Source organism: Triturus cristatus, chromosome 10 (assembly GCF_964204655.1).
Source record: "Triturus cristatus chromosome 10, aTriCri1.1, whole genome shotgun sequence".
Classification (NCBI taxonomy): domain Eukaryota; kingdom Metazoa; phylum Chordata; class Amphibia; order Caudata; family Salamandridae; genus Triturus; species Triturus cristatus.
The window spans coordinates 1,167,063,970-1,167,090,798 of NC_140593.1; the positions used below are offsets into that span (position 1 = coordinate 1,167,063,970).

At 45.0% G+C, this 26,829-nt stretch overlaps 1 protein-coding gene across 1 annotated transcript in view; it reads right to left on the minus strand.

Annotated features, from left to right (window-relative positions):
• LOC146796863 (extracellular calcium-sensing receptor-like) overlaps positions 1–25,980 on the minus strand; it is a 69,425-nt gene extending 43,445 nt beyond the window's left edge. The window contains exons 1-3 of the mRNA XM_085631399.1: positions 25,874–25,980; positions 9,491–9,781; positions 4,107–4,398 (exon numbers count right to left, since the gene is read on the minus strand). Coding sequence (XP_085487525.1) covers positions 4,107–4,398; positions 9,491–9,781; positions 25,874–25,980 — 690 coding nt within the window. The remainder of the gene's footprint in view (positions 1–4,106; positions 4,399–9,490; positions 9,782–25,873) is intronic.
• Positions 25,981–26,829: the final 849 nt, after the last annotated feature.

Here is a 26,829-nt window from a genome sequence, read left to right on the forward strand (position 1 = left end):
TAGGGGTAGTTTGGCCATGTCTAGGGAAAGGTTGAATAGGGAAAGAATGGTAGGTGTAATCATGGTTGATAAACTTGCAGAGATCCTTGCACTTGCGAACAGCCCCTGAATTTAATCTAAAGTAAAAAAAGTATCTATCCAAATAAGATGCAGGGTCAGGAGGGGGTGCAGTGAAGCTGGTTACATCAATATGACTAGGGCAGTTGGTAAAATTCTGGTATATGGCATCTTTTTTCTCCTAAAAGAAATCTACCAAGGAGTCACATAGTTGTCGCGAAATAGGGATGAAGTGGGAACAGGCATGTGGCTTTATGAAGTCATTGAGCACTTTATAAAGTTCTCTGGACAAGTTGTTTACCCACTTGATTTTACTAAAAATATACATTTTCTGGGATATTCAGATTTTTCGCTGATAACTGGTAAGTGCTCACTAATAAGCTGCTTAATCTTTTTAAATTTTGGATTGACTCCATCTTCTTACAAGCCTTTTACAGGCGGGTTTCATACTACTAACATCCACGGAGTACCACATTGCATGAGGTCTACAAGAGATGGATCTGACCTGTTTGAGTGGAGCTCTCCTGTCGAATGCTACAGAGAGAGCGTTATGATGATCAGACAGTGCTGTGCTGATGTCAGGGTGTCAGGCCCTAAGTACCTTCCACAGAGTGAAAATTCTTGGATATTATGCCTGGTGAAGGTGTATTCCAATATCAATAGGCTTTTTTGCTGACTTTGACAGACTGGTCAGTTACAACAGCATTGGGAATGTGAAATTTGAATAAACGGTATTCAGTCCATGGTAGAGGAAGTGGGCATTTGCTCTCCAAAAGTACAGAGTTTGTGAAAATTAAATCTGAAGTGTGAGCAGCCAATTGCGTAAGACCGACCAGTGGCGTCACTAGTGGGTGCGGGGGGTGCGGACCGCAGCGGGTGGCACCCTCACATGGGATGCAGCGGACCCCTCACACGCATGCACCCCCATCACTCCCCCAGAGATATAAACTGCCCAGCGCCCTCGCACACGGCCCCAGATCGAGCCTCGAGGTCACGTCCACATCCTGTGATTCAAAATCACGTAATCTCCCAAGCCTTAATGTGTAATGTAAATACGGTGCTCATGTAAAGCGCTCCAATACCTTCGTGTCGAGTTCGTGCTATATAAATATGCAATAACAAAAAAAAATATCAACAGTACAAGTGCAGAGTTTGCTGGAGGGTGTACAGTGGCGTCACTAGGGGGGGCGACCCGGCGGGTGCGGACCGCATGGGTGACACCGCGAGCTACCGCACTGGGTGACACCAACCCTAGTGACGCCGCTGAGACCGACTACATTTCCATGTCAGTGAAAGGTTCAGCAAACTTTGATTTTGAGGCATCTTCCTCATAAAAATTGTGTCCCAAGAGTAGAAAATTGTTGGATGCCAACACATGGGGAGTAATGCAATTGACTGAACTCTTTCTTGACCCTTGGTGGGTGGTAACTGAGTGCACCTTTCCAGTAGACTTCAGCCGCCAACTCAATTGTAAAAATACACAATTCCACCAAATCAAACAAAAATGAATTAATTAGGTGAGCCTTTACATAGTCCTGAAACACAATGGCAATGCCACCCCCGATCTGGATTCTCTATGCAGTCTGACAATTTGGTAATTGTCTGGCAAAGCCATTGGGATACAGCAAAGGGTAAAGGAGTTCAGCCAAGTTTCAGTAAAAAAGCAGAAATCTGGGGAGAGAGAAGATAAAAGGTCCCAGATTTTCATTGCATGTTTGGGAAATGACCTAATGTTGCAGTAAATGCCTATGGATTCTGGCCCTGGGACGATTTAGTCCCAGCGACACTGGTGGAGTCCAAAGAGAACCAGGCATGGTGGAGAGGATGCTGGCGTGTGAGTGGAGCCCTCCCCCTAAGCACTGGTTAGTGCAAAACAGGCCCCTCAAGGGGCTTAACTATCATGTGTGGTGAGAGGCAGGAAAATCTACAGACTCTGCTGTGGCCAGGGCCTTCCAGACTCATTAAAGGAGAACATTCATAACATGTCCCAGACCCACCTAGCCTGACAAAACTGTCTTTAATTTGATGTAGTGATGAGGCAGAAAAACATACTCTTTCAATAAGGACAAACTTTTTATTGAGAGAGGCAGTGATCCTGATGATGTTTGGGCACAGACAGGTGCAGACAGGCTTGCCTTTGGCATGACAGTGGTGTGCGGACTTCGCGTGTGTGCGCTGCGAGTCCACTGCACATCCACAATGGCATCTGCCTAATATAGGCACACAAACAGACCAGCTGCAGTGGACCGTAGAGCGATTAGGCAGTAAGCAGAGTGATGTGGCTCAGAAGTTTATTCTCTCCCCAAAACACAGTACAACTAGCTTAAAATATGTTCTTCATCTCAATTCACTGAGATCAAGGGTTAGTGACCCTCCCTGGAAGGATGTTAAAGGTGAGGATGAACATCCTGTCCTTCAATTGAATGCCCACAATACCCAAACCCATCAGGACAGGTGGACCAAAGTTCTGCTTCAAGTACCCTTGGCTCACCTTTGATAGCCAGGCTGAGTTGATGGTTTAAATCAAAATAAACTGAGCCAGTACAAAGAAAATCTTTTTTTGGAGAGTCCACGTCCATCTTGTAGTAGAGAGCCAACCCACCAGAAAACATTACTTTCATACGTAACTGGTTTAAATGGTCTCAATTTACTCCAAATACACTAAACAGTTGCCTGGTCCCCACAAGGTGATCTTTTTTCATACTGAGGTTGAAATTGTAGATTTTCCTAAGTGAAGTGTTTTCTAACAGGTGCAGCAGCTGGTGCAGGGCACAAACATATATAACAGATTTTCTAGCTGATACAAAGCAGGCTGTCCTGAGTTACACTTGTAGGCAATCCCACGGATGGCCCAGCTAAACTGTAAGCAAATGTGGTCAACAACCATTCAGGGGGAACGTAGTGAGTGTTGCACTCACTGGTAAAGGCATGTGCCACACATATCTCCAAACCTATGGCATGCATATTACAGAACGTGTGTAATCTAAAGACATACCAGTTACAAACGCTGACATTGTAGGTTGAGTTAAAAGACTATTTAAAGAAACTTTTCTTTCCAAGTCAGAAAAGAAATTAATTCTGAAGGTAAATTAAATATCTAATTTCCTACTCATAAACTAGCACCATTTAACAAAAGGATAATGAGCACAAAAAAAGAAAGAAAAAAACCTGCACATCTTTTTCTAATTAATAATATATACCTATGACTCTTCCTTTTGACAGTCATTAATTGAGTATGGTTGGACAGAAAGAATTGACCAAGACCTGAGCCGATATAACACACCAACAATCACAGTAATTAACACTGGAAAGAGTCATAATTGACTTCATATTTCGGGCAGTGCACTTGTTTACCAAGAACAGTCCCCTTAGTAATCCCAATCATTAACACTACTTGTGGCCTGGAGAAAGAGTCTTTTGGTAAAGGCAAACCATCAACCCTCATAAAATAGATTAGAGTGACAGGCACAAACATAGAACATTATCATAATTCATACATGTTTTCAACAAACCTACACAGTACAAGTTTACCCCATTGACTATATATTCACTTTACACCTGGATGTGAAAACAAACAACTTTTATTTTGATCTGTTAAAATCATAAAAAGAGTGGAACATACCACCATGATGAAAGCATCATAATTCAGATACAGAATAAACATTACATTAAAACATTTTTAGTTGTCGTAACCCTCGTGTGGGATGGAATCAAAGAGCAGCGAATTATTATAACACAAATGAAAACATGTCAATGCTTTTTGTTGTAATTAAAGTGCTAATGCCAACGGAAAATGGGGAGGGAGCAAAGTTCAAAACTGCTATACATAATTTTCTATCCAGTTTCTTAAGTCACTATGGTTTCATATCCTGGACCATTTACTGGTATGATCATGTTTGTGCCTAGGGCTTGTCATAGAAAGGGGCTTTGGAAGAAAGGGGCGTACAGAAACAGGTCTGAAAAAGACTTAGGCCGGCTGCTTTATACCCTCCTACCAAGTTCACCTGGATGTGTTAATTAGAATGTGATAGGCTTGACTAGTACTGTACCTGCGTGAACCTCATGGCACCAAGTAGTCTGGCCATAGATAGAGATAATGTTGAAGTCCCATCTCCAATGATGCCGGCCAGCCTGGGTGTTGATTGACAGCTGTAGTTGGGGATGGTTTTCTTCCCACCTGAAAGCTGCAACAAGGTCCCTTCAATAGCCCCCACTACAGAATAACAAGAGTCATAAATCCAAACTCCCAAAGTGGTGTTGGGCAAAATATGGGGGCTTTGATTGATTTCATTGATGGTGAAGACCATTGCCTGGACACTTTGATAGACTTCGGTATGAATCCTAAGGGGTTGAACAGAAACACGTAAGCAATTAAAAATGTGAGAATTTGCATGCTGGAAGACTATATACCTAAAAGAAACTTATTGAGCATGTAGCTCATAACATACTAAACTTAGATCTGCATTTGTCTTTCATTACATATAGGTTGCTTTCTATGGTTCATGAACATACTCAGGCAATACTAAAACTAGCAAGAAAATGAGAACAAATCATGTAACCACAGAATCACAACATGCACATTTGTAGGAGGTATGCAAGTATTAGCGATCAATTTAGTTTAATAACGGAGAGACATCATCTCACCTTAGGCCTGTACAAATATAACAGTCTGGGGTGTGTGTCGGCATCTCTTTTTCCTTTTTATTACCATTTATTTATAACATATTACAAACAGTTAACTCGTTACAATAGATCTAGAACAAATGGTTCACTTCAGTACAAAATATTTCCTATACCATCATTCCTTCCAACCCACATTCCGGATTCTTATTTTGGATTATCTTGTCGGCCCATGAGCTAACGCTGATGGGGAGGTGCAAATATTGCCATGATATGTATTCCATTTCCCCTACCTTGTCCCACTTCTTAGGACATCCTCTATTTGTGTAGACTGCACGTTCAGCCAACATGCACCAATCGACATCCCGTTCCCATTCAACTATTGTTGGCACTTCGAAAACCCCCCATCTGTAAGTGATGTTACACTTCGCTAACATGAAGCCAGTGGTAGCCCATGTTTGGTCCATTCGATCGAGGTCTGTAGCGTCCCATATATTTAGCAGACATATCTTGAAGGATAATTCTAGGCCCGTCCCACACACCTCTCCCTGACCGCCACCTAAAAGGACTGAATCAAGGGACATTCTCAGAGTATATGATAGAATGTGCCTGTCTCACCGTACCTTGGCCTACAGTCTGTGGAGCTACTTCGGCCCATCTTAACCCCAATGGAGTGCATGTAATGTATATGCGGCACAAAATTTTCAATTGGACCAGCCGCAGTTGTGATGGTATGGACAACTCACGCGGGGAGGATAGCGCATCACGCCAACCTCTTTCTCCAAGTCCCCTACATCGTCCTGCCAGCGCGTATATAGTGGTTGCAACAGGTCTGGTAAATTGTTAATATTTTCCGGTAGGTGAGTGAAATAGCTTTGCTATCCATGGGATCTGCTAGCAGTCTATCCTCAAGCGGGTTGGCTTCCAGTATCTAGGCCGTTTCTCTAGTTGCCTCCAGTAAGGCATGTCAGATTTGTGAGTAGCGGAATGTTTCCCCTATGGACAATTTATATTCCTTTTGTAAGTCCACAAATGTCACTATTTTACCCTTTCTAACAAGTCTTTGACTTGTGATAAACCAATGATGTCCCATTTTTCGACTCCGCTGTAATTACTTAAATTGCCCAGTACTGCATCATGCCAAAGGGGAGTCATTTGATTCAATTTATTACTCCAACCAAGTTTTGTGGTGTGCCATACAGCAACTGTGAGAACGGTGGGACCAGTAAGTTGTTGTCTACACAGTTTTGTGTACAGTGTCTCTCTGTACCCTCCCCGAACCATTAGCCATCTGTCCATCCGACATGCCGGATCCTGCTGCTCGCCATACCCCCATTTATTAATAATGGAAAGGTGTGCAGCCCCGTAATAGCCATGGATATCTGGCATGGCAATGCTACCGTCATACCACCCGCGCACTAATTTGGGTCTTGCAATAGGCGGTGGGTTCCTGTCCCAGTAGATTCCTAACCTCCCCGTCGATTGATTTAAAATACGTCTCGGGAACGTTATATGGGGTATTTTGCAGTGCACACAAAAGCCGCAGCAGAGCCATAATTTTATATAATGCAGCTCGACTCCAGCAGAGACACAGGTAGCATTCGCCAATGGTGGACATCACTCTGCAGTCGCGTCAAGGGGCTGAGCAGGTTCCGGTCATGGAAAACTAGATCGAATATGGGGGGAAACAGCGGGCAGCCCGGTCGCGTTCCTCTGCTTAGAGTGAATGTGGTGGATATATGCCCATTGACAATCACTTGAGCAAGTGGGTTCGCATATAGGAGCCTAATCCATTCGAGATAGATCGTCACCACTCCCATACGCTCAAGGACCGATATCATATATGGCCATTCGACCGTATCAAAAGCCATGCACGCGTCTAACGAAAGAATGTCCGCGTTTTCACTGATGGTATGTTTCCTAGCAAGTACACTGTTTACACGGCGTAGATTCATTGCCGTATTGCGGCCAGGCATGAACCCAACCTGGTCTGGGTGGACTAGTTTTGTAATTATAGGTATCAGCCTATTGGCGAGTACTTTGGCAAGTATTTTTACTTCGACATTTAATAGGGATATTGGTCAGTATTAAGTTAATTCCTCCTCCGGCTTCCCAGGCTTGAAAATTGTGACAATGCAGGCCAGTCTTGGGCTCTGGGTAAAGTTCCAACTGAGTTGCTCTCATGGTACATTTCAAGGAGGTGGGGTGCTACCTTGGATGTCGTTATTTTGATGAGTTCAATTGGGAGGCCATTTGGTCCGCCTGCTTTTCCCAATTGTATACTGAGTATGGCTGTAGGACTTCCTTGACAGTAATAACTTCTTCCAGCAGTTGCTGGTCGTCAGAGGTCAATGTCGGAATTTGTATGTCAGCTATCATATCCCTCCCCTCTGCCACGGTAGCTGTCGCAATAGGTGACTATAGTCTCTTATAGTATTCAGCAAACCCGTCTGCTATGTGTTGCGGGTCACGCAGATAAGTCCCGTCCTGCCCTTGTATGACTCTGATCTAGTGGTCTGTCTTTTCTTTCCTCTCCAACCATGCTAATAACTTACCAGCCCTATCTCCCTGTTTGTAAATCCTGTATATTTTGGCTCAGAGTTTACCCCTGGCTAGTTCATGGGCAAGGTCCTTGTATTCTTTCCTACTGAGTTTCAAAACATGGTTTTCATTCTCATCTCGGATGTCACTTGGTGTCTGCTCTCTTGTGAGAATTTCTTGCTCAAGTGCCACTAGCTGCCTGTCTTTCTCTTTCCTGTGACCCACTGTCAGGGATAGTGCTCGGCACTTGATTACAGCTTTGTAAGCCTCCCACAATATTTGCGCAGACTGGACCATCCCCATGTTTTCCTTAATGTAAAAGTCTGTGTCCTTGATTACATTGTCCTTAATATGTGGGACTTGGAGATAACAAGGACTAATCGTAAGTGTCTTATGGATGGGGCAGTGCTTATTGTTTATCGAGCCTGTTTGGGAGCATGATCAGAGATGCAGAGTGTTGAACTTCAGTGAATTGCTGTACAGAATCTGCCGATGATAATATATAGTTGATTCTGGAGTGGCTTTCATGAGCAGCAGAGTAATATGTGTATTGGCGTGTTTGTGGAGGGGCTTCCCGCCATTTATCCGTCCGCCCCAGTGCTGCGACAAAATCGGCCATAACATTATTGGAGTGCGTTCTACCTCTTGGGGGGTATCTATCCACTTGCTCACAAAACGCCATATTAAGGTCCCCACCCAAGACTATTTTTCCTTCTGGTAAGGCTAGAAGTAACCTACTCAATTCCAACAGGGCCACATTGCGGAGAGCAGGAGGGATATATACCGAAAGGGTATTCATATTCCTACCTTCCCAGGTGCCTGACATCCTAGGAAAGCGCCCATAGTTATCTGTGTGTGTCTGAGTCAATATAAATGGAAGGCTTTTCTTTACTAGAATCCCAACCCCTCGGGAACCGGTGGTAAATCCCCCATGGACAATACGTTTATATCCTCATCTGTCCAGCGCCTTACAGAGATTCCCAACAAGGTGGGTCTCTTGTAGAAAAATTATGTCTGAGGCCTTTTGTTTAATGTATTGCAGCACAACTCCTCTCTTAATCCTATCTCTTAATCCACTGACATTCCCAAAGAGCACATTTAATGCCGCTCCAAACCGTGCGGCACTGCGGGGGTTGGTAGGTGTCATAGTGCACGTGGGGGGTTTCAATGGACCCTTCGTCCTCGGGAGACCGATGAGCTGTGAATATCTTATGTACATACACCTGATAGTGAAGATTTTGTGGAAGACACAGCTTATGTACCCACTGTGGCGGTCGTGTCTTAGTGATGAATATGTGTTGAGGTCTAGTAACAGTCATTGTGACGCTTTTGAACTACAAAAAAAACCCCTCAACTTCCCCAGACCACCCGTTCACCCTGCCTCCCGGCAATACATGCTTCAAACTACCCACCACAACACCAATTCAGAGCGCCCGTCGCCCACCCATTTCAGTTGCAGAGAAGTTGTGGACCAACCTACCTCGATCCCCCCCATGCCAACCTAGAGGATCCTTATCGTAATCAATCTGTCAGTATAATATTTCAGTTTATGTACTTAACCGGTGCGGTTCCGGGCCATCGCTCAATCGAATCTTCATCTCCGTGTGGGCATGGGGCGCTATTTGAGTTCAAGGGCAGCCTATCTAAGCTACAGTCCACAAAGGTCACACCTGCTGCAGCATTGTCTCTCGCATATGTCTCTAGTGTTGCCCTTTGTCATACAACACCATGCCGGTCCAGACCAGTCATTTTCTATTCTTACTGTGTTCATGGCATCACTGTGTTCAAGCAGACCGGATGCTAAAAACCTGCCACTGAACTGTAATGCAAGCCAAGTCCTGAGTGGTTTCCAAGAAGCTGGAAACCAGTAGTCAGATATACCATAAAAATAGGGCTACTGCAAAAGGTAGATTGTGGGCAGAAAACATCCATGCTTTCACAAAGCCCAAAATGAATTGAAGTCAAAGGCAAGTTCTGGATATTGTTCACAAGGCAGGAAGTCAATACAGGAATATTACACAGCAGGCATATTCAACCAGTGAAAGGTATGCAGGGTATATCCCATTGGTAGGCTCAAGAGTTCAGGGAGGAAATCGTGATGAAACTGCACTATAATGTATAAAATGTCAAATTAAAGTCAAGGCCCATAGGAAGGCATGATCCAAGTTGTTGGTAAAGCAAATAAAAGAAAATGGCTTTCATTGAGAAAGTAAGTTACAACTTAAATGAGACACTAATAAGCTAAAACAAAGATACACCAAGTTGGAAATACCTTTCACAGTGCTTTGGAGCAGGTGGGCCTGTGAACAAGTAGTTTGTAGATGGGAAATATGTCTCCTGGTGAACAGCAGACACAATGCCAAATATCATATCCCCTTCCCTGGAATACACCTCACTTTTGTCGGTCACAGAGAGCTCACATCTGGATCTCCATCCATCAGCTGCATGTGCAAAAGAGGTTGCCCACAGGTATATACGTATAACCACATCTGTTGAGATGATATTCATAAACCTCTGAATCCATTGGTTAGCAGACATCCATATGCACATACTGATCCACATCCTAATGTTGAAGAAAATACGTAAAAGGATAAGAGTGATCCACATTTAACAGTGAATTTCAGACTTAAAAATGATTTCCTCATGGAAATTGTTTTACACAACATTTCAAGGAAATCGAATGAGCAGTCACAAATTTACATGAGTGGGAACCTATCATCATCATCATAATAACTTTATTTAGATCACCTAGCATAATAAAAATACAGATAAAAACATAGTAAAGCCAACAATCATATTACATGAAAACCATACAAATCAAAGACATCAGAGCTGAAGCCTTGTACGATTGGTCAAAATCTTTTCATGTAGAGCATCACACCAATCCGCAATTCAACTACAGATGACCAATCAGGAAAATAAGTAATGAACTTTAGGGTCAGAATTTATTACAGACAGAACTAGTCCCCAAGTAGACTATACAAAAATCTATACAATTTTTAACAATAAAGCGCAAATTCTTCTTATAAAGAACAAATACATACAAATTGTCAATCCTTTTAACCCGTAATGACATGTGAAAAATAGCAATAGCCCACCAAGCAATAAAGTGCTCCTTGAAAAGTGTCTAGCATACCAAGAAGAGGTGTGGAGCAGCGGCCAGGGCGACTGACACTGGACACTGGGGATCACGGTTCGATTCTCGGCACCGGTGGCACGTCAGCCCAGCACCATGTGACTCTGGGCAATACCTCGATCAATCTTCCTGACAGCCCCCAGGGCCGGGATGCCTAAGGGTAGCTGTGCACTTTACAAATACTAGATTTACCAAACTTTACAGGTCGACCTAGAACACCGTTCCCACACATCTGTTTTGCAAGAAGAGTCAGTTATCTTCTCAATCAGAACACTAAACCACAAAAAGAGAAATCAAGGAACCAAGAACACTAGAAGCAAACTATCGGAAATTGGGTTACTATTTGAAGGGGAGTGAAAACTTTCTCAAGCAGCAACCACTATTCTTGTTAGAGTGAAATCCCAAGCAATCCCTAAATTAACCTGTGCTCAACCCTCTGGTAGCTTGGCACAGAGCAGTCAGGCTTAACTTACAGGCAATGTGTAACATATTTGTGCAACACTGCAAACAGCATACAAATAAAAACTCACCACAAAAGGGATCTCGCTCCAGATTAGAAAAATAGATTAATTTTTAGTAAATAAAACATGAACAATATGAGAAAAATCTAATTACTAGAACCGGAGAAATAAAATTCTAAAGGTTCCAGTGAAATTAGGTCCAAAAAGCACAAAGTGACAACTGTGAATATCTGGTTGCGCCATACTGGTACAAAGTCACAATTTCAGGCTGACCGTGATGGAGTGTGAGCCAGCTACATGGACACTGTTACGCCCACTGAGCAAAGCACCTTAAATCCTGGTTTGTGGAGTGTTACCAGGGTTCGCCTCGAAGATATGCTGTGTGGTTGAAGGGATGCGTTGATTCCGAGATGTGGCGAGGCTCCGATGTGAGGTCCTGCATTTTTATCAAAGATCCCATCACTGAGGGCTTGCTTTGTGACATCTGGCACCAAGGATGCATCAAACAGTCAGGGTGATGTGTTGGTTCTGAGAAGCTGCGAGGCTATGGTGCAGAGCCAGGCATCATTTTTGTGGCGGCTGTCAACACGGGACACAGGTGCCTGACCTAGGCATGTGTCACACAGCAGTGTTTCCAATGGAGGTTGCAGGCTGTGGAGGCTATGTAGAGTTCTTGCGACCATGGAGATCCACACAACAGTGGTGAGGCTTCAGTTATTATGTGCGTTGTGCCACCCAGCAAAGGTGATGCTTCAGTTTCTCTCTGGGTCCACAGAGGCTGGCAGAGTACCTTAAGCCCACTTTCAAGGGTCCAGGACATGGGTGGCACCCCTTGACAGGGTAGACTCACAGATGGCAGCATCAAGGTGCATGAGCAGGATTGCTGGAGCCTTCTGTCCCTGAAGCTCTGGCAAAGAGGCCAGCCGACTAGCCCTTGGAGTCACTCTATTGGTCCTAGGCTCAGCAGACGCAGGTTCAGTCCTTCTCACCCAGTCAGGATTGCAGGAGGCTGCAGGTAAGCACATCAGGGTGGCAGTCCTTCAGGGCAGCCGTCTAGCAGAGTGACAGTCCTTTCTGCAGCACAGCAGTCCTTCTTCCTGTCAGAGTATCCACAGATCCACAAATGTACTGAAGAGTTGTTGTCTGCGGTGCATTATATGTACACCCAATTTTGTCTTTGCAATGGGAGAAGCTTCTAGAGGTTCCCCTTTGAAAGACACAGGTAGTCTGCTTTCCCTACCCTGGCCCCAGACTAACTACAGGGGAAAACAGCCCTATTTCTGGAGGCAGGACATAGCCTATTCAAGCATAAGTAGGGCAGTGCCCAGCTCCCCCCTCCCATCCTGCCAGTGAGGGTCCATTCAAGCGCACCTAACATCCCTATTGTATGTGGCTGTTTATGATATACAAAGCCCAAATGTCAACTACACCCAGTCATGTGACCCAGAGACAGGCTGCAGGCATTAAATGGTCATTTAAAATCCACTTAACCATGAGAGAGAATTTTCAAAAGATGTGCCGGGCTCAAACAGTGATAATACGCCCCATTATGGTGTATGCGCTGCCCCTAGGGCAGCCGCGAACTCACGCTGCCCTAGGAGCAGTGCCTATGTGAAAATACGGAGCAGTCACTCCGTGTTTTCAATGTGCAGGTGTCACCCGCCTGCACTTTCAAAGCGGTTTAGAGATACCCTTGCAGGCGGGTGCAGTCAGTGACTACACCTGCCTGCAAGAGGATGCCTGGTGGGTCCATGGGACCCCCTTTACCCCCTGCTGCTGTCAGGAGGCGCACTGACAATACACCACCTTTTAATTGGCGCACTGAGGGTTCCTGAGGGCTTCTTTGACTCTGCGCCCGCGTCTGTAATATGGCGCGGGAACAGAGGCAAAGGGATTCCCTCATTTGTATGGGGCAAGCCCCTAGGCAATTGAGGGAACACCCTCTGTTGATAGCGCTGGTGCTTTAAGTGCGCCAGCGCTATCGGTATTATAGAAGGAGACGCACACGGGTCTGCTTCCCCTTCTATAATACTAAAGTGCCCCGGGGCGCGCAAAGTGGGCGCAATCGCCCGTTGCATCCCCAGTGCACCATCTGTAATACGGCCCCAGAAGGTTTTCGGGGAGGCATTTCATGACTTGGCATGTAAGCATATTCATATGTAACAAAACGTACTTAACTGTGCTGTTAGAATGCTGGTTACAGCTAATTTAATCAAATGTGTTAGTTTGGAATATGATTGGATATATGTGTCCTTTGCCCTAATTTGAACAATCACAGTGTTTACAGCCATTCTAATTCCCATGATTTACAGACAAATAGTGCATAACTAATAATTATATAATAAAATACCAACTACTATGTGTGTAGACCGATTTTGGGAGCGCAAGTGGGCCTTTTATATACCAGCCGTGAATGAACGATTCTCTTACAGGTCTGTCTGACCGAAAACACTGTTTTCCACTTGATCTTAACTCAGTGACGGAGGGCTGAGAGACACCTGTCAGTTCTCATTTTCTCAGAAAAGGATGTATCTACCTGTTCAGGCTTGGGATATACCAGATGTGGGCCTAATAAACAGGGCATACCACAACATTGCAAACATACGTTGTGTGCATGCCTGTAGACATCATCTGCAAATGTACTCTTAATCTTTTTATTCATTGCTTATTAATTGTCATTGTAGAAATGTGATTTACAGGCAAAGCAGCATCTATTTAACATGAGATCTTATGTGACACTTCCACTTGGTTCCAACATTACTTTGTCAGTGGAAAATACCCTTCCATTTCTACCTGTACTGCAATGGGATGTACACTGTCCTCACAATTTGTACTGCAAGAGGATAAATACCTCCTGGCTAAACCTAGCACCAAAATGCAGGAAATGGTTTCTGGTGACTGCATGGTGCAATAAACCTAGGCATGGTTCTCTGAAGGTCAGAAAAATACGACGACCGTGGCACACCCATCACCAGCTGAGCCCCATAATGCATAAACACAAGGAGGTCAGTACCGTGAAGGATTCAGTCTAACATTACTAGAAAGGACGTGATCATCTACAGTAAAAATCATAGTATTAAAAGGCAAGGGATCCCAGTAAGTACAAAAAGAATGGGATATTGTGCACATGCATTGAGTATATGGGCCTGACTTGCAGCCATTATCGCTCAATGAGACAAGGCTGTCTGCAGCTGACCAGCAAGGGAATAGGATTTTAAAACAGTTGCTATCTTCTTTGTATGAGATTGACCTGGAGTCCTGTAAATTGATAAGGTCCTGATGCAGAGCAGCCATTACATTCCAAGCCCAGTGCACACCCCTCTTTACACAGGGATCGGAATTATGAGTTCTGCAGAAAACACTCCATCCTTTGCAATTTTCCCCTGGTAGATTTCAGCAAATCAAAGCTGCTGAACCCCCAGAGGGGGAGGCGAAAAACTGCTGTCTGTATAACGGAAAAGGAAATAGATTTTCCACTGGCCACCGGTCCAAGGACTTCCAGTATGTATGTCCTCCCAAACACATACAAGCACCTCTTTCTCCTTCAGAGAGACCCATAATTTCACGGATAAGTTCTCTTATAGAATCATTATCCCAAATTTGTGATGTTTTTCCACAGCCATAAGTATGTAAGATGCCAAGCTTCTTATACGCCAACTATTGGAGTAGTACCAATGGAAGGTAAGTTGTTATATGTCAATAAATACTCAAGTTTAACAGGAGGAAGAGATTGATTGTCATCCTACTGTTTTTAAAGACGTAAGGTGGCTCTAACCATTGAAGTACCTTGTCAGCAAGCAGTGGCATAACAAAACTTGAGGGGCCCCCTGCAAAGTACATGGAGGGGCCCCCATGCTTCGGACCCAGTCTGAAGCTCTCAAAGTGCACATTGGCGGAGGGGGGCCCCTGGAGCTCGTGCCCACCAACATACTCTCAATGGCTCAATTTCTGGAGAGATGGTAGAAATGTCTTCATTAATTACCTCAAAAAGGATATGAAAATAGACTAGGAACCAATAACATTGGAGATATGGTTCACTGCGTTCATCAACCAGATCAGGGATGACTCCTTCCCTTTGCAGTGTCTTGTATTCTTAGCCAAATAGTGGTTATAAATTCCTTTTTAGGTCTCGCGCCTAGCGTTGCAGAACGCAACACTACTCGCGCAGCGCGAGACATTTTGTAGGGGGTTTAAGAAACTGCCCTAGTAAACGCACACGCACAAGCGTGTGCTTTTCCTTTTGGGGCACGCTATTGGCGTTTGCGTGCGTGTTTTTGACAAAGACAGCACGCAATAGGCCAAGGGCGTGTGCATTACTCCGCCCATGGCCTATTGGTGTCTGTTACGCGCAGCAGCAGCATATGTTTCCAATTATCGTGCCCAGACATCTCGCGTGTTTTTGTTGAAGTCGCATTATTAAACGGTAAGACAACTGTTTAATACAGGCACGCATCTCAGGGGCACGGGGAGTTAAAATTTTGTATATATGGACGCAGTCAAACGGAGGAGCACACCTCATTTGTTTAAGCTGCCCTCACCCACAACAAGTTGTGGCATGCTTCATCATAGGGCTGCTACTAACGCCTCTGCGCAGACCAACGCTAGAAGCGGTGCAATAGGGAGGGGTAGACAATACAACAGTGATAAAGACACAAAAGTAAAAGAAAGGATCCCAAAAATTTGCAGAAGCTAGTGATTTAAAACTGACTTAGAGATATCAGTATAATAATTTTATTAGTTGATTCCCTAGTCAGAGCTAAAAAGATACGGATGATGGTGGTGTGAGTTAATTAGGTACTCACCACCCCCCGTCTGCATTGAGGTCGACATGTTTCAGCCGGTTATAGACTCTTTATCCGGCCTTCATCAGGACTAGAAGGATCCCTATGCTCTTTTACTAACTAAACCCCTCTAATGTGCCCACAGTTTGGGTTATTACTCCACCTGAGAATCTGGAGTTGTTGGTAACATTACTCTTCAATTTAGAACTGTGGGGGAGAAAAAAATTAAAACCCAATGTCAAACATTACCAATATCACATATATCCATAATCACAAATGTAAATAGTGTGCTCTTCACATAAGATCTGCGTCCTCAAACAACCCATTCGATGTGACTACGGAGCTCCATAAGTCATGGATATCACAACAAACACACGTAAAACGAGCAACAATGGGTCTCCTAGTGATGTGTGCCACACAAATTATGTGAACAATATATCAAATGCCAGTCGCATATTGTGCAAAGCAAGAAAAAGCGTGTAAGAAAGAGTGAGCAAATATCCGCAAACAAACAAGCCAATTAAAATGTTTTAGGGGATACCCATCCCCCCTCAAAAACATAGTAACAGTATATTCTGGTTCAAATGTGACTGACTCGGTACACTCTGAATATCCTCTTACCGAGTTTATTGAGTCAGATGGTCAAACTGGCAGTGGAGAAGAGGGCGACCCCCTGTAGTCACACACTGTTAAGAAAAGTATTTAAAAAATAACAAAAACACAGCACTAATTGGCTGAAATAGAACAAAGAGTCCTCCAGTAAGTATGTAGTCGCTAATTGTTAAGTTACACATATCCGTTAGAATAAAGTATTATACTGCAAGGTCAAAATGGTGGCGTCCTGCCCGACTCTTACAATATTTAATTCAAGGGCAGAGTCATAACCCTTATACCTCAGTCATCATAGTCTTACAGACATATAAATGTATAGGTATAGGTATACAGGTAACCTTAAACTGCGTAGAATAAAACATCCCCGATACCTATTCATAACAATCTGCATTTAATTCTCGTGGGATGTATAATTTAAGCGTGTTATTCGCTAACACACACCAATGGTACCCCCTGCACATTACTTCGTCAAGGGTGGTCCGCTGCCCATACAAATCATCTCTCTCAGTGCCGCGTAGAAGCAAGGAGCGTCTCTCTCCCGCTCCTTACAGCTCTTAATTTCCTATCACGTGACAACCACGTACTACGCGCTACGTGTTACGCTCCCAGAAAACACTAGAGCGCTAACACTACTTTCAGCATAATGGTTCTTCAATCTCCCATACACGAATCGGGCCAATGGAGACCTTCCCGCTACACCATACAATCATCCAAGAACCCAAACGGACGATCTTAGGATACCATATACAATATCCTATGGGGTTTATTTACAATGCTTCCTAATATTCATGGCATATCTCACAGATCAGTATTCTACAAAATACCCAAGTGATCATGTAAAAGGCATTCTCGAGAATATTATAATATATGCTAATTAGGAGCACTGTACAAAGACAACCAAAAACCTATCTCAATTAAAATGGGGTCCACAAAGATTTTTTTTTTGCATACTCATCCTCATTGTAACACATATCTACTAGCCCATCCATGTGATGTTTGCCCACTAATTAATAGGGAATAGTATATGTATTGTTTACTTATTTCCCAAGGCTGCCCAGGGTATATCGTCGTTCAGCCCTGTGATATGACTTCCAATACAGTATATCCATTTCTGCTCGCGTATGAAGAGGGCATGTGTTACCTCCGTCGTGGATGGTGTGAAAACAGGTTTATCCAACACCGTCCAATAGATCTCTTCCACTGTATGTCTTTTTTCTACATAATGCGAAGTGAGGCGTGTATTAGCCCTGGCACATCGGATGTTACTCCTGTGCTCCATTAACCTCACTTTCACCTTTCTGCACGTCATTCCCACATAGATTAAATTGCAAGGGCATTTAATGATGTAAATAACGTGGGAAGAGTTACAATTTGTGTGTACTCTCTGTTGCCAAGGGTGGTGTAGACCTACCTCCACTTCTTTAGTGTTTCTAGTTAGTTTACAAACACCACATGCCCCACAGTGTGTGTGACCCGTCACTGGTGTAAGAAAACCCGTTGCTCGAGGAGCCCCTCGAGCCTTGTTGTAAGTCCGAGAATGCACTAGTTGATCCCTCACGTTCTGTCCTCGTCTGAATGAAAATAAGGGTTTCTCTAGTCCCAAGCCACTCGAGTTAAGTATACGAAAGTGTTTCAAAATGATGAGTTTAATCGCCGTTGAAGCCGTATTGAATGTAGTAACAAATATTGTATTCTTTTTGACTGGTCTTTCTGATTTTTCCAGGAGTGCAACTCTAGGACAGTTGAAAGCTCGCTTTTGCGCCCTACTCACCACTTGGCTAGGATAACCTCTTTCTTTCAGTTTTCTTGTCAATAGAGTAGCCTCTTCCCTGAATCTAACAAATTCCGAACAGTTTCTGCAAAGTCGCAGAAACTGCCCGACAGGAAGATTCTCCCTGAGCGATTTGGGATGAAAGCTTCCAAAGTGGAGAAACCCATTTTTATCCGTGGCTTTATGGTGTACTCTGGTAGATAGTTTGCCTTCAAATTGGTAGATGACTAAATCAAAAAATGGGAGGTCTTCCTTGGTGATAGTCATAGTAAAGTGGAGGAACAGATTTTGTCTGTTCAACCAATCCATAAAATCCTTTATAAATGCCTCATTGCCTCTCCAAATCAGGAGGACATCATCTATAAACCGTTTCCAGACACGGATATTCTGTGTCCAAGGATTCTCTGCATCAAAAATGTGTCTCTCCACGAAGAAGGAGACATACAGCCCAGCCAGACTCGGCGCGAATGCAGTTAAAAATGAAAAACACTACCACCTGTAACATGCAAATCACATCATTCACTAAGATATGGCCAGGTATTAAGATCTTCACAGGGCTCGAGTCGGGGTACCACGCGGGTGGACGGCGTCTCCCCACTTATTTTACCGGGTTTTTACCGGGTGGACGCCGTCCACCCTGCCCAAAAGATGGAGCCGGTACCCGAGCCTGCGCGCGCGCTCAGCACTCACCAAACCTAACCTTCTATTGTCGAGAGTGGGCGAACAGAGCTCTTTAAGTTGTTTCACGTTGATGGAGCCGTTCAGTATGACAGACGGGCGCTCGTGGCCGTATATTAGAAAAGGTCAGTATGTGTTTATGCATTTCAGACGGAGACCGGCAAATTTACTGTGGGCAATAAATACGCACCGAACAAGCGCATCTTTAATTTCCCCGCTCCTTTGAGTGTCAATACGGTGACTAATTCTAACGTAAACATTCTCCTTTTCCCTTTGAACCTGCCCCCATCGCCTTCTAACCTTTGTTAATTAGTGGGGACTCCATCTCGTGACGTCACTTCCGGCTGTGAGGTCACTTCCGGTGACACCACCTAACTTGGAGCGTCCCCCCACTTCTTTTTTTAGGACTTGTGCCCTGGATCTTCACCTCGGAAACAATACCGAATGTGTACTGTTTTATATTTAGATGTTACTGACAATTGATATAGTAGTGCGATAGTAATTCCTATACGTTTAAGCAAACATTTTATGAATTCCAAATCTGTTGCCTAAAATGTTATTTACAGTCCTCAAAATCAAACACCAGACAGGCTTCAACAACACGTGGTAATTTCCCTTTTTTCTGCCGCATAATTTGGCACTCCATGCCGTATAATTCCAGTGACCCTTGTTATAGCCCTGACTAATGCCAAGATTCTTAGCTACAGATTCTTGGCAGGGACGGCGTAGCCGTTTCTCTTTCAGCTGTTATAAAACTCTCTTTTCTGTTTCTCTAGCTCCTGGCACACAGCATCTCGATAGAACTCCCAGCTCACGAGACCGTGCCACCAACCTCCCGCACGTGACGTGAGGATGCACCGGGGCATGTGAGGCGCAGAGGCACCGTGTCCGGTAGGCGGATGTTTAACCCTTTGTTTCTCACTCATACACGCTTGTACCTTCACAGCCGCCCTCGAGGTGCAGAATTGAGCGAACCCGCGCCGAGTTCCTGGTTCTTGAACCTCGTGAAGTGGCCCGGGTTGTGCGCTTCACACATCTTACTATGCCTCTCATCACCCAGTGAACAAAGATCGTGGGAGAAAAATTTCGCACAATATTCTCGTGTTTAAAATTAAGCGTCTCAGCACTGCTCTTTTGCCAAAGCATACTTGTTGTTGTCGGATTGTTTAGGTTTTCTTGTTCTTAACTTTATTTTTAAAAGTTTCCATCGACTTGAAATTCTGGGAGTTGACGAGATTGAATCACCAAGTGGCGGAGTACTAAGCACTTCTTTAACCGAACATAGGGGCATATCAACAAGGGCTTTATCTCTGCTTTTTTGGCTTTAAAAGCCAAAAAAGCAGAGATAAAACTAACACCCTATCAACAACAGGGTGCTAACACGCAAATTTGCATGTTAGCACCCTTTTACTCTACGCTTCCCCTTGCATCTCTAATGAGATGCAAAGGGGGCGTTCCAGAGTAAAATAATAGGAGAAATGTCGCTAAGCGACATTTCTCCTATTATCAAGAATGTCGCTAACCCTGTTAGAGACAAAAAAAGCAGCGCTAACCGCGGTTAACGCTGCTTTTTTACGTCTGCTAATTTTCAGACTTAGCCATGATGTCCTATGGAAGGAGGATATCATGGCTAAGTTTGCCTGTCCCTATCAACAAGGTAACGTGTGATTATCGCTGGGTTTCCATGCGATAATCTCACGTTAGCCTGTTAGAGTGTAGATTTTTATCGCTATTGAGATAAGCGTTGCTAATAGCACGCTATCTCAGCGATAAAAATTCCCGCTAGCCGGCGATAATTATCCTCACGCTAAGAGCGCTGAGCGAGAATTATCGCCGGTTGTTGTTGATATGCCCCATGATGACCAAAGGCCACGCTGACTGAAGAGCGCGCGCGCTGGAAGACCAAGTTGCCTTACAAATGATGGTAAAATAAAATGTGCTCATTATAGTCTATCAACAACAAAATTCAGGTGGCAGTGGGGTGAGAAGATAGGGAGACCTAGGGGCATATTAACAAGCCAGGCGATAAAATTATCGCCGCTTTAGCTGCAGAAAACTGCCGCTAAAACGGCGATAATGGGCTTGAAAATATGCTCCATGGAACTCCAATTTAAGCCCATGTTAAAGGTGAAGGACATCGAACCTGAGCTTCAATTGGAATTTCATAGAGCATATTATCAAGCCCATTATCGCCGTTTTAGCGGCAGTTTTCTGCCGCTAAAGCGGCGATAATTTTATCGCCTGGCTTGTTAATATGCCCCTTAGTGAGGGAGGTCAAAAGAATGCCATAAGAGACTCTTCCGCCTATCCGGGGAAGCCGGCAATGATGCCTCTGGTTTTGCCCCTGCCCTGTGCAGCAGGAAGCTTGCATTGCTTCTTCTGGTTCTGTTCCTGTCCTGGGAGTGAGAACAGTTTTCCCTGTGTGCATCTGAAGCTTCCACGTCGGCTTCCGGTTTTGACACAAGTGCGTAGGAGAAGCTTGCACTATTGCTGCCAGTGCTGACCAAGCCCTGTATGTGAGGGAATAATTTTCACTGCTGTCGGTGCTGCCCCTGCCTGCCCTTTATCTGAGGATAGTTTACAGTGCTTCAGCCTGTGTGTAAGGGATGCTTGCACTGCTCCTGCAGGCAGGTGCTGCCCCTGTCCTATCCTGTGTGTGAGTAGAGCTTGCACTGAGGATAGTTTGCAGTGCTTCAGCCTGTGCCGTCCCTGTCCTGTGTGTAAGGGATGCTTGCACTGCTCCTGCAGACAGGTGCTGTCCCTGCCTGCCCTTTGTCTGAGGATAGTTTACAGTGCCTCAGCCTGTGTGTAAGGGATGCTTGCACTGCTCCTGCAGGCAGGTGCTGCCCCTGTCCTATCCTGTGTGTGAGTAGAGCTTGCACTGTTCCTACTGGTTCTGTCCATCTTGCAAAAAGAACAAATGATGGACAGAATGCTGAACAAATCAAACATTCACCCCAGTCAGAGATCCAGGTTTAATCCATCGTTTTTTTGCTCACCACGCCGCACCAGTTTGGACCCAGCCATATGCAAATCATTCTTGACCCTGCTGCTCGTGGGAACAGTCCAGCCCGAATGGCCAGGCCAGGTCCTCCCTCGACTAGAAAAACAAGTATTTGCAATGCAATAGGTCTCGCATTTGCTAGAGTTCAAGCTATTGGCATTGTAAAGGACAATGCCTTTTATCTATCTGTTTTGAAAACCAACACATAAATAAAAGGCATTGTCATTTAAAATGCCAATAGCTCAAACTCTCGCAAATGCGAGACCTATTGCATTGCAAATGCTTGTTCATGGGTGTATTCGGGTTCCCATATTATGGTCTTGCCTTTACTCCAGTGCCACATGTGGGCCTAAGACTACCAATCACAGATTCAAGAATTCATTTTGGCTGTTTGCATATTATGTCAAATCTCTCAAGTTTAATGGAGCTTGAAAAGCAATCCCTAGATGTGTCCAAAGCCAAAGCCACACTTATGGTCAAGGGTTCTAAAGCTATGGAAACTGAAAGCCGTTCCATTTTCAATCAGGACAATGAATGTCAAAGGGTAAGGCATACATTAACATTTACATTGATGTTAGTATGCAACTACAAACTTCCCAAATAAAGTGACAACAGTTTTTTGTAGGTCACTTGCAAGCCCCTCTACTGTTTATAAAATCACACATTAAGCCAATAAGACAATTTCCTCCAGCCCTATCTTGCATGATGCCTCACTATAACAAACTATTTTAAATCTGGACTGTTGACAGTATTGCATTTTCAGGAGAATACATTCTAATGCACATAAAGTATATTCTTTACAAAAGAAGGCATTATAATGAATGTGTCTGCTTTTCATTTTTGAAATCTTGATATGCTGTTTGTAGGGCAGAAAAATCTCCTTTGTTGAGTAAAATGATAAACACATACCTTTCGAGCAAATGAAACATTACTTCCTTAGTAATCATAGGATGATGCCGACGTTTCCTTCTGCAAATATGTGAGTTTGATGAAAGAGAGATCAAAGTGTCATTCGGTGGTATGGGACAGCCACTTTTATACCATATTTTTAGCTCCAGGTGATTTGTATCCAGGGGTTTGACCTCTAACTAAGACCATGATTTTATTGTCAAGTCACTATCATGCAGTCCCTCCTCCTCCTGTAATGACTGTGCAGTGGCTTTAAATAATTACAGCTTTCCTTAATACCAATAATTTCTCATTTGCATGCCAGCTGATGGAACCCTTAGAAGCAGGCTCAGCAGTGGCAAGCAAGGCAGTAACTCCTTTCTGAGCAGCAGAATTTGGTAAATTGGCTTGAGCTAAATATAGTATAATAGGGGTGTGGTGTTTGTTTAGCACTGGACTGCAGCTTTATAACAAATATTGATCTCAATTAGAAAAGTGATCACTTCCTTCTGACCCATAGAATTGGCTTTAGTATTTTTCCAGCCATAATCAACCCCACAGTCCTAATGTTTCCCCTAGAACTTTACCTGGCACATTATTGTCATTTAGCTTTGGATGTTATAGGAAAGGAATATTTAGCTTTGAAGTTTGTGTCAAGTTTACACAACTTCTAATTGTTTACTTCCAACAGGTTCTCTATGTCCACTGCAGGGACATCATTGGGTATGGCATGAAGCTCAATAGAGGGGGCGTTGGGAGGAAACCCCATGCGAGGAGAGCACAGAGATGGCCCTTGCATCAGAGGAGAGGAACAAGGACTATTGATAAAGTACAATTGCCGTGACATCTGTTTACTGTTAGGACATAGCACATGTCCTACTTTTTATTATACAACACTCTGCCATAGGGCTTGACAGACCTATCTTAAGGGTGACGTATATATACTAATAGGGAGGTTATAATATTGCCATTGCTTTAAGCAGCAAAGTTGAGTTAGCAGTTAAAAAGGCTCTACCGTTCTGCAGAGGCAGGCTGGGAGACATATTTTACTTTCACACACATGGGGCACAATAAGTATTGCAGCTCATGAGGGACACTTTAACGTACAGGCCAGGGTACCCCTTGTAACATACACGAGGGACTTATATGTAATGAACTTATGCCAATTGGGTATAAGCCAATGAACCATACACTTTTAAGGGCCAGAGCACTGGTGTCTGGTTAGCAAGCCCCAGTGCTCTTTCACAGTAAAAAAAACAGCAACATTAATCCAAAACTTTAAGGGCGATTGTCAGAAGGTGGTTCTGACCATCTGAGCCACCCAGATTTTTCGCTTTTTTGAACACCTATTTGTTGAGCTTTTACTGTAGGAGAGCTTCATAAGTTGGGACTCACCCACAGTGAACTCATGATGGAAGGGACTGCATGTGTATTTTACCGGTGTCCCCCTGGTGCGAGTAGGCCACTGCGCTGCAGCCAGAGTAAGGGGCACTGGGCTGGTTACATGCAGACACACGTGTACATGCTTGCGCACAAGTGTAAGGGCTGCGCAGGCAAGATTCCAGGCGTGCGCAGCCCAGGAGCAGCTACAAATTGAATGGTGTGGCAGGAATTATGCAGAACTGGGTGGTGACATGGAATAGGCTTTCTACAATGGGAAGAAACATTGGAGGGAAAGTCAGTTTTTTCCCCCCTGTTTTTATTCCATCATTCTCTTATGAGTATGGGGAGCACATGGGCTAGTTTTACTTTCCTAGGGCCTACAAATTCAAGACATGCACTAAACTTATGTGATAGGAAGTATTCTGCAGAGTCCAAAGTCATAGGTGTGCTGCTTTTGGGTCATCCAGAAATGTCATATTTCTCTGAGTCAGCTCTTAACCAGGGCCTGGCTGGGCTGACCCTGCCAGGCTGAATTAATGACCTTCCTCCCCAAGCTGTAGCATCAGAGGCCTGGCCCTGCACAACAAGCATTCCAAGGGCGAAGGCCTCCACTCCAAGAAGAGAAGATGGGTGAAGCTACAGGTTCATCCATCAGCAGCTGATACCTGGTGCCAGGCACCAAGCTGCTCTGGTGAGAAGGCAGCGAGGGGGAAAGGGGCTCTCAGAGACCATGTGGAATGAGACTCCTGGACAATGCCATTTTGAACAAACCCAGAGGCCTGGGCAGGAAGGAGGGAGCAGGTGCAGAGAAGTGATGTGCCACTGTTTGATAGGGCAAACAGAGACTTCCTGCCAGCACCCTCCCCATTCTTTAAATAAAGTTTGCACAGGAAGAGGAGCTCTCTCTGGGGTGTGGTCTGCTGAGGACGAATGGTGCTGGTGCCTGGCACAATGGGCAGCTGAAAGGAAGAACCTCCAGACAGGCCTAGGACCCTGACTTGTGCCACAAAGGTAGACCAGGACCAGTGAGCAGAAGCCAGGGCTTCTGCACAAGGAGAAGAGAGGGCCAGACGAAAGGCTGGCACAGGAAGCCAATGAAGATCGCTCCCTGCTGCATTCACCCTATTGGAGAGCAAGAGGGCGAAGGAAAGTGCTCCCAGTGGCTGGGAAGTGCCACCAGGAGCAAGAAGAGGCCAAGATCGAGAAGATCTGTCCCCTGGGGGCTGAGATATGCCCCCCAGAAGGTAGGCAACCTTAGACCTCTACTGGGACCGATGATGAAGCGCGTGGGGCTCTGCCGCCGGTCCAATATGTTGGGTGGGTCAGATCCTGGGGCTGCCCCCAGAAGAAGTCAAGCCCAGAAGGGGTGCCAGGAGCCCACCCTGGCACCTGGTGATGGCGCTGAAGAGGAGGGGGGGCGCCGTCGCGCAACCCCTCTCACGGGCGAAGTCAAGTCGGGGAGCGCTGTTGAAGATTCCCTGGGACCCGGGATCCCAACTCTGGGCCCGGTGCACCGAAGCCAAGCCAGGGAGCGCCATTGTGCTCCTCGTGAAGATGACCCTGTGGGGGACCCGGGAGCCCATCTACGGGCCCCTGAAGAAAAGTAGAGGTGGGGGAGTAGCGGGAAGGCAGGGGGAGTGCCGTCACACTCCCCCGAAGACCCGATAGAGCGGGGAATCGGCCTCGCATTTTCCCGCTGGGGCGAGCAGACTAGAACAGGAATGCCGGCTCCCGCGGCAGCATGTGAAGGTGCTGGCCAGTCGAGGAGCCGGCGGGGGCAGCCGGGGTTGGGGTCCCTGAGCGGCTTTCCACCGAGAAGGCCAGAAGGGGCGCCCGGTTGGGACCGGGGCCTCCACGAAGGTGATAGGGGCCCAGGTTCGACCGGGCCCCTGAAAACAGCATGAGCAGCTGGGGGTGGGCTCCCCGAGCAGCAGCACTCACCTGGGGGTCTGGGTGGGACCAGACCCTCGAACGATGGAAAGACGCGACCGAAGGCCCACATCGCGGCTCTCCCAGAGCAGCAGGGGAGCCGCTGCTATGATATTCATGGTGCCGGGAAGAAGGGCTGGTGCAGATTGGGGTGTACAAATCCTCCCTACTTCCACGGATAGAGTAATATCACAGATGCACGCACATACACTCATCATACGCTTGGGCCCATTTTACTAACATACACTCAAATACTCTACCATCACTGAACCTGTGGAAGGAAAACTCCTAAATAACCTGCATCTACACTGAGGTCGATAGGAGCTAATTGTGACTGTCCTGAGTCATGATCTAAACAATCTATACAACAATAATCAAAATAGAGTACTCAATAATTGACAAGAAATAACCACCAACACTGTATTTAAAATTATGGTACTTTATCTAAAATTAGTCAAAGAAAATCAATCAGAATAAATCATTTTTTCTCATAATTACCTATTCTAGCTAAATGTCAGAATGGGTCAGGACAGGTCTCTCAGTAGAAGTCTCCCAAGTCGCCGTCCTCACAGCATCGATCCTCACCAACGCAGGTTTGGGAAGAAGTGGCAAAGTGGCAAAAAACCCTCTCTAGGCTAACAATATTTATAATAATTCTAACAAAAGAAAGCAACATAAAATGTTTTAGATATCCGCTGAACCGCTGAGCAGAGCGAGCAGGAAAGGATGTAGCATCGCTACATTTGGAAAACCTCCGCTCAGAAAAATCACAAAAATAAAAAGACGGAAAACGGAACTAAACTTTCGAAAGTATCCCCTCATGTTCATATTTCCTCTGCACCAATATTATGATCTCAGAGTCCATTCAGTTCATTCATTATGGCTCCTTTGTCCTCCAAGGTTACTCGGATGTATTTGGATATTCGCCCAGAACTGCTGTCCTCACGGAAAACTTTCAAACCAGGCGA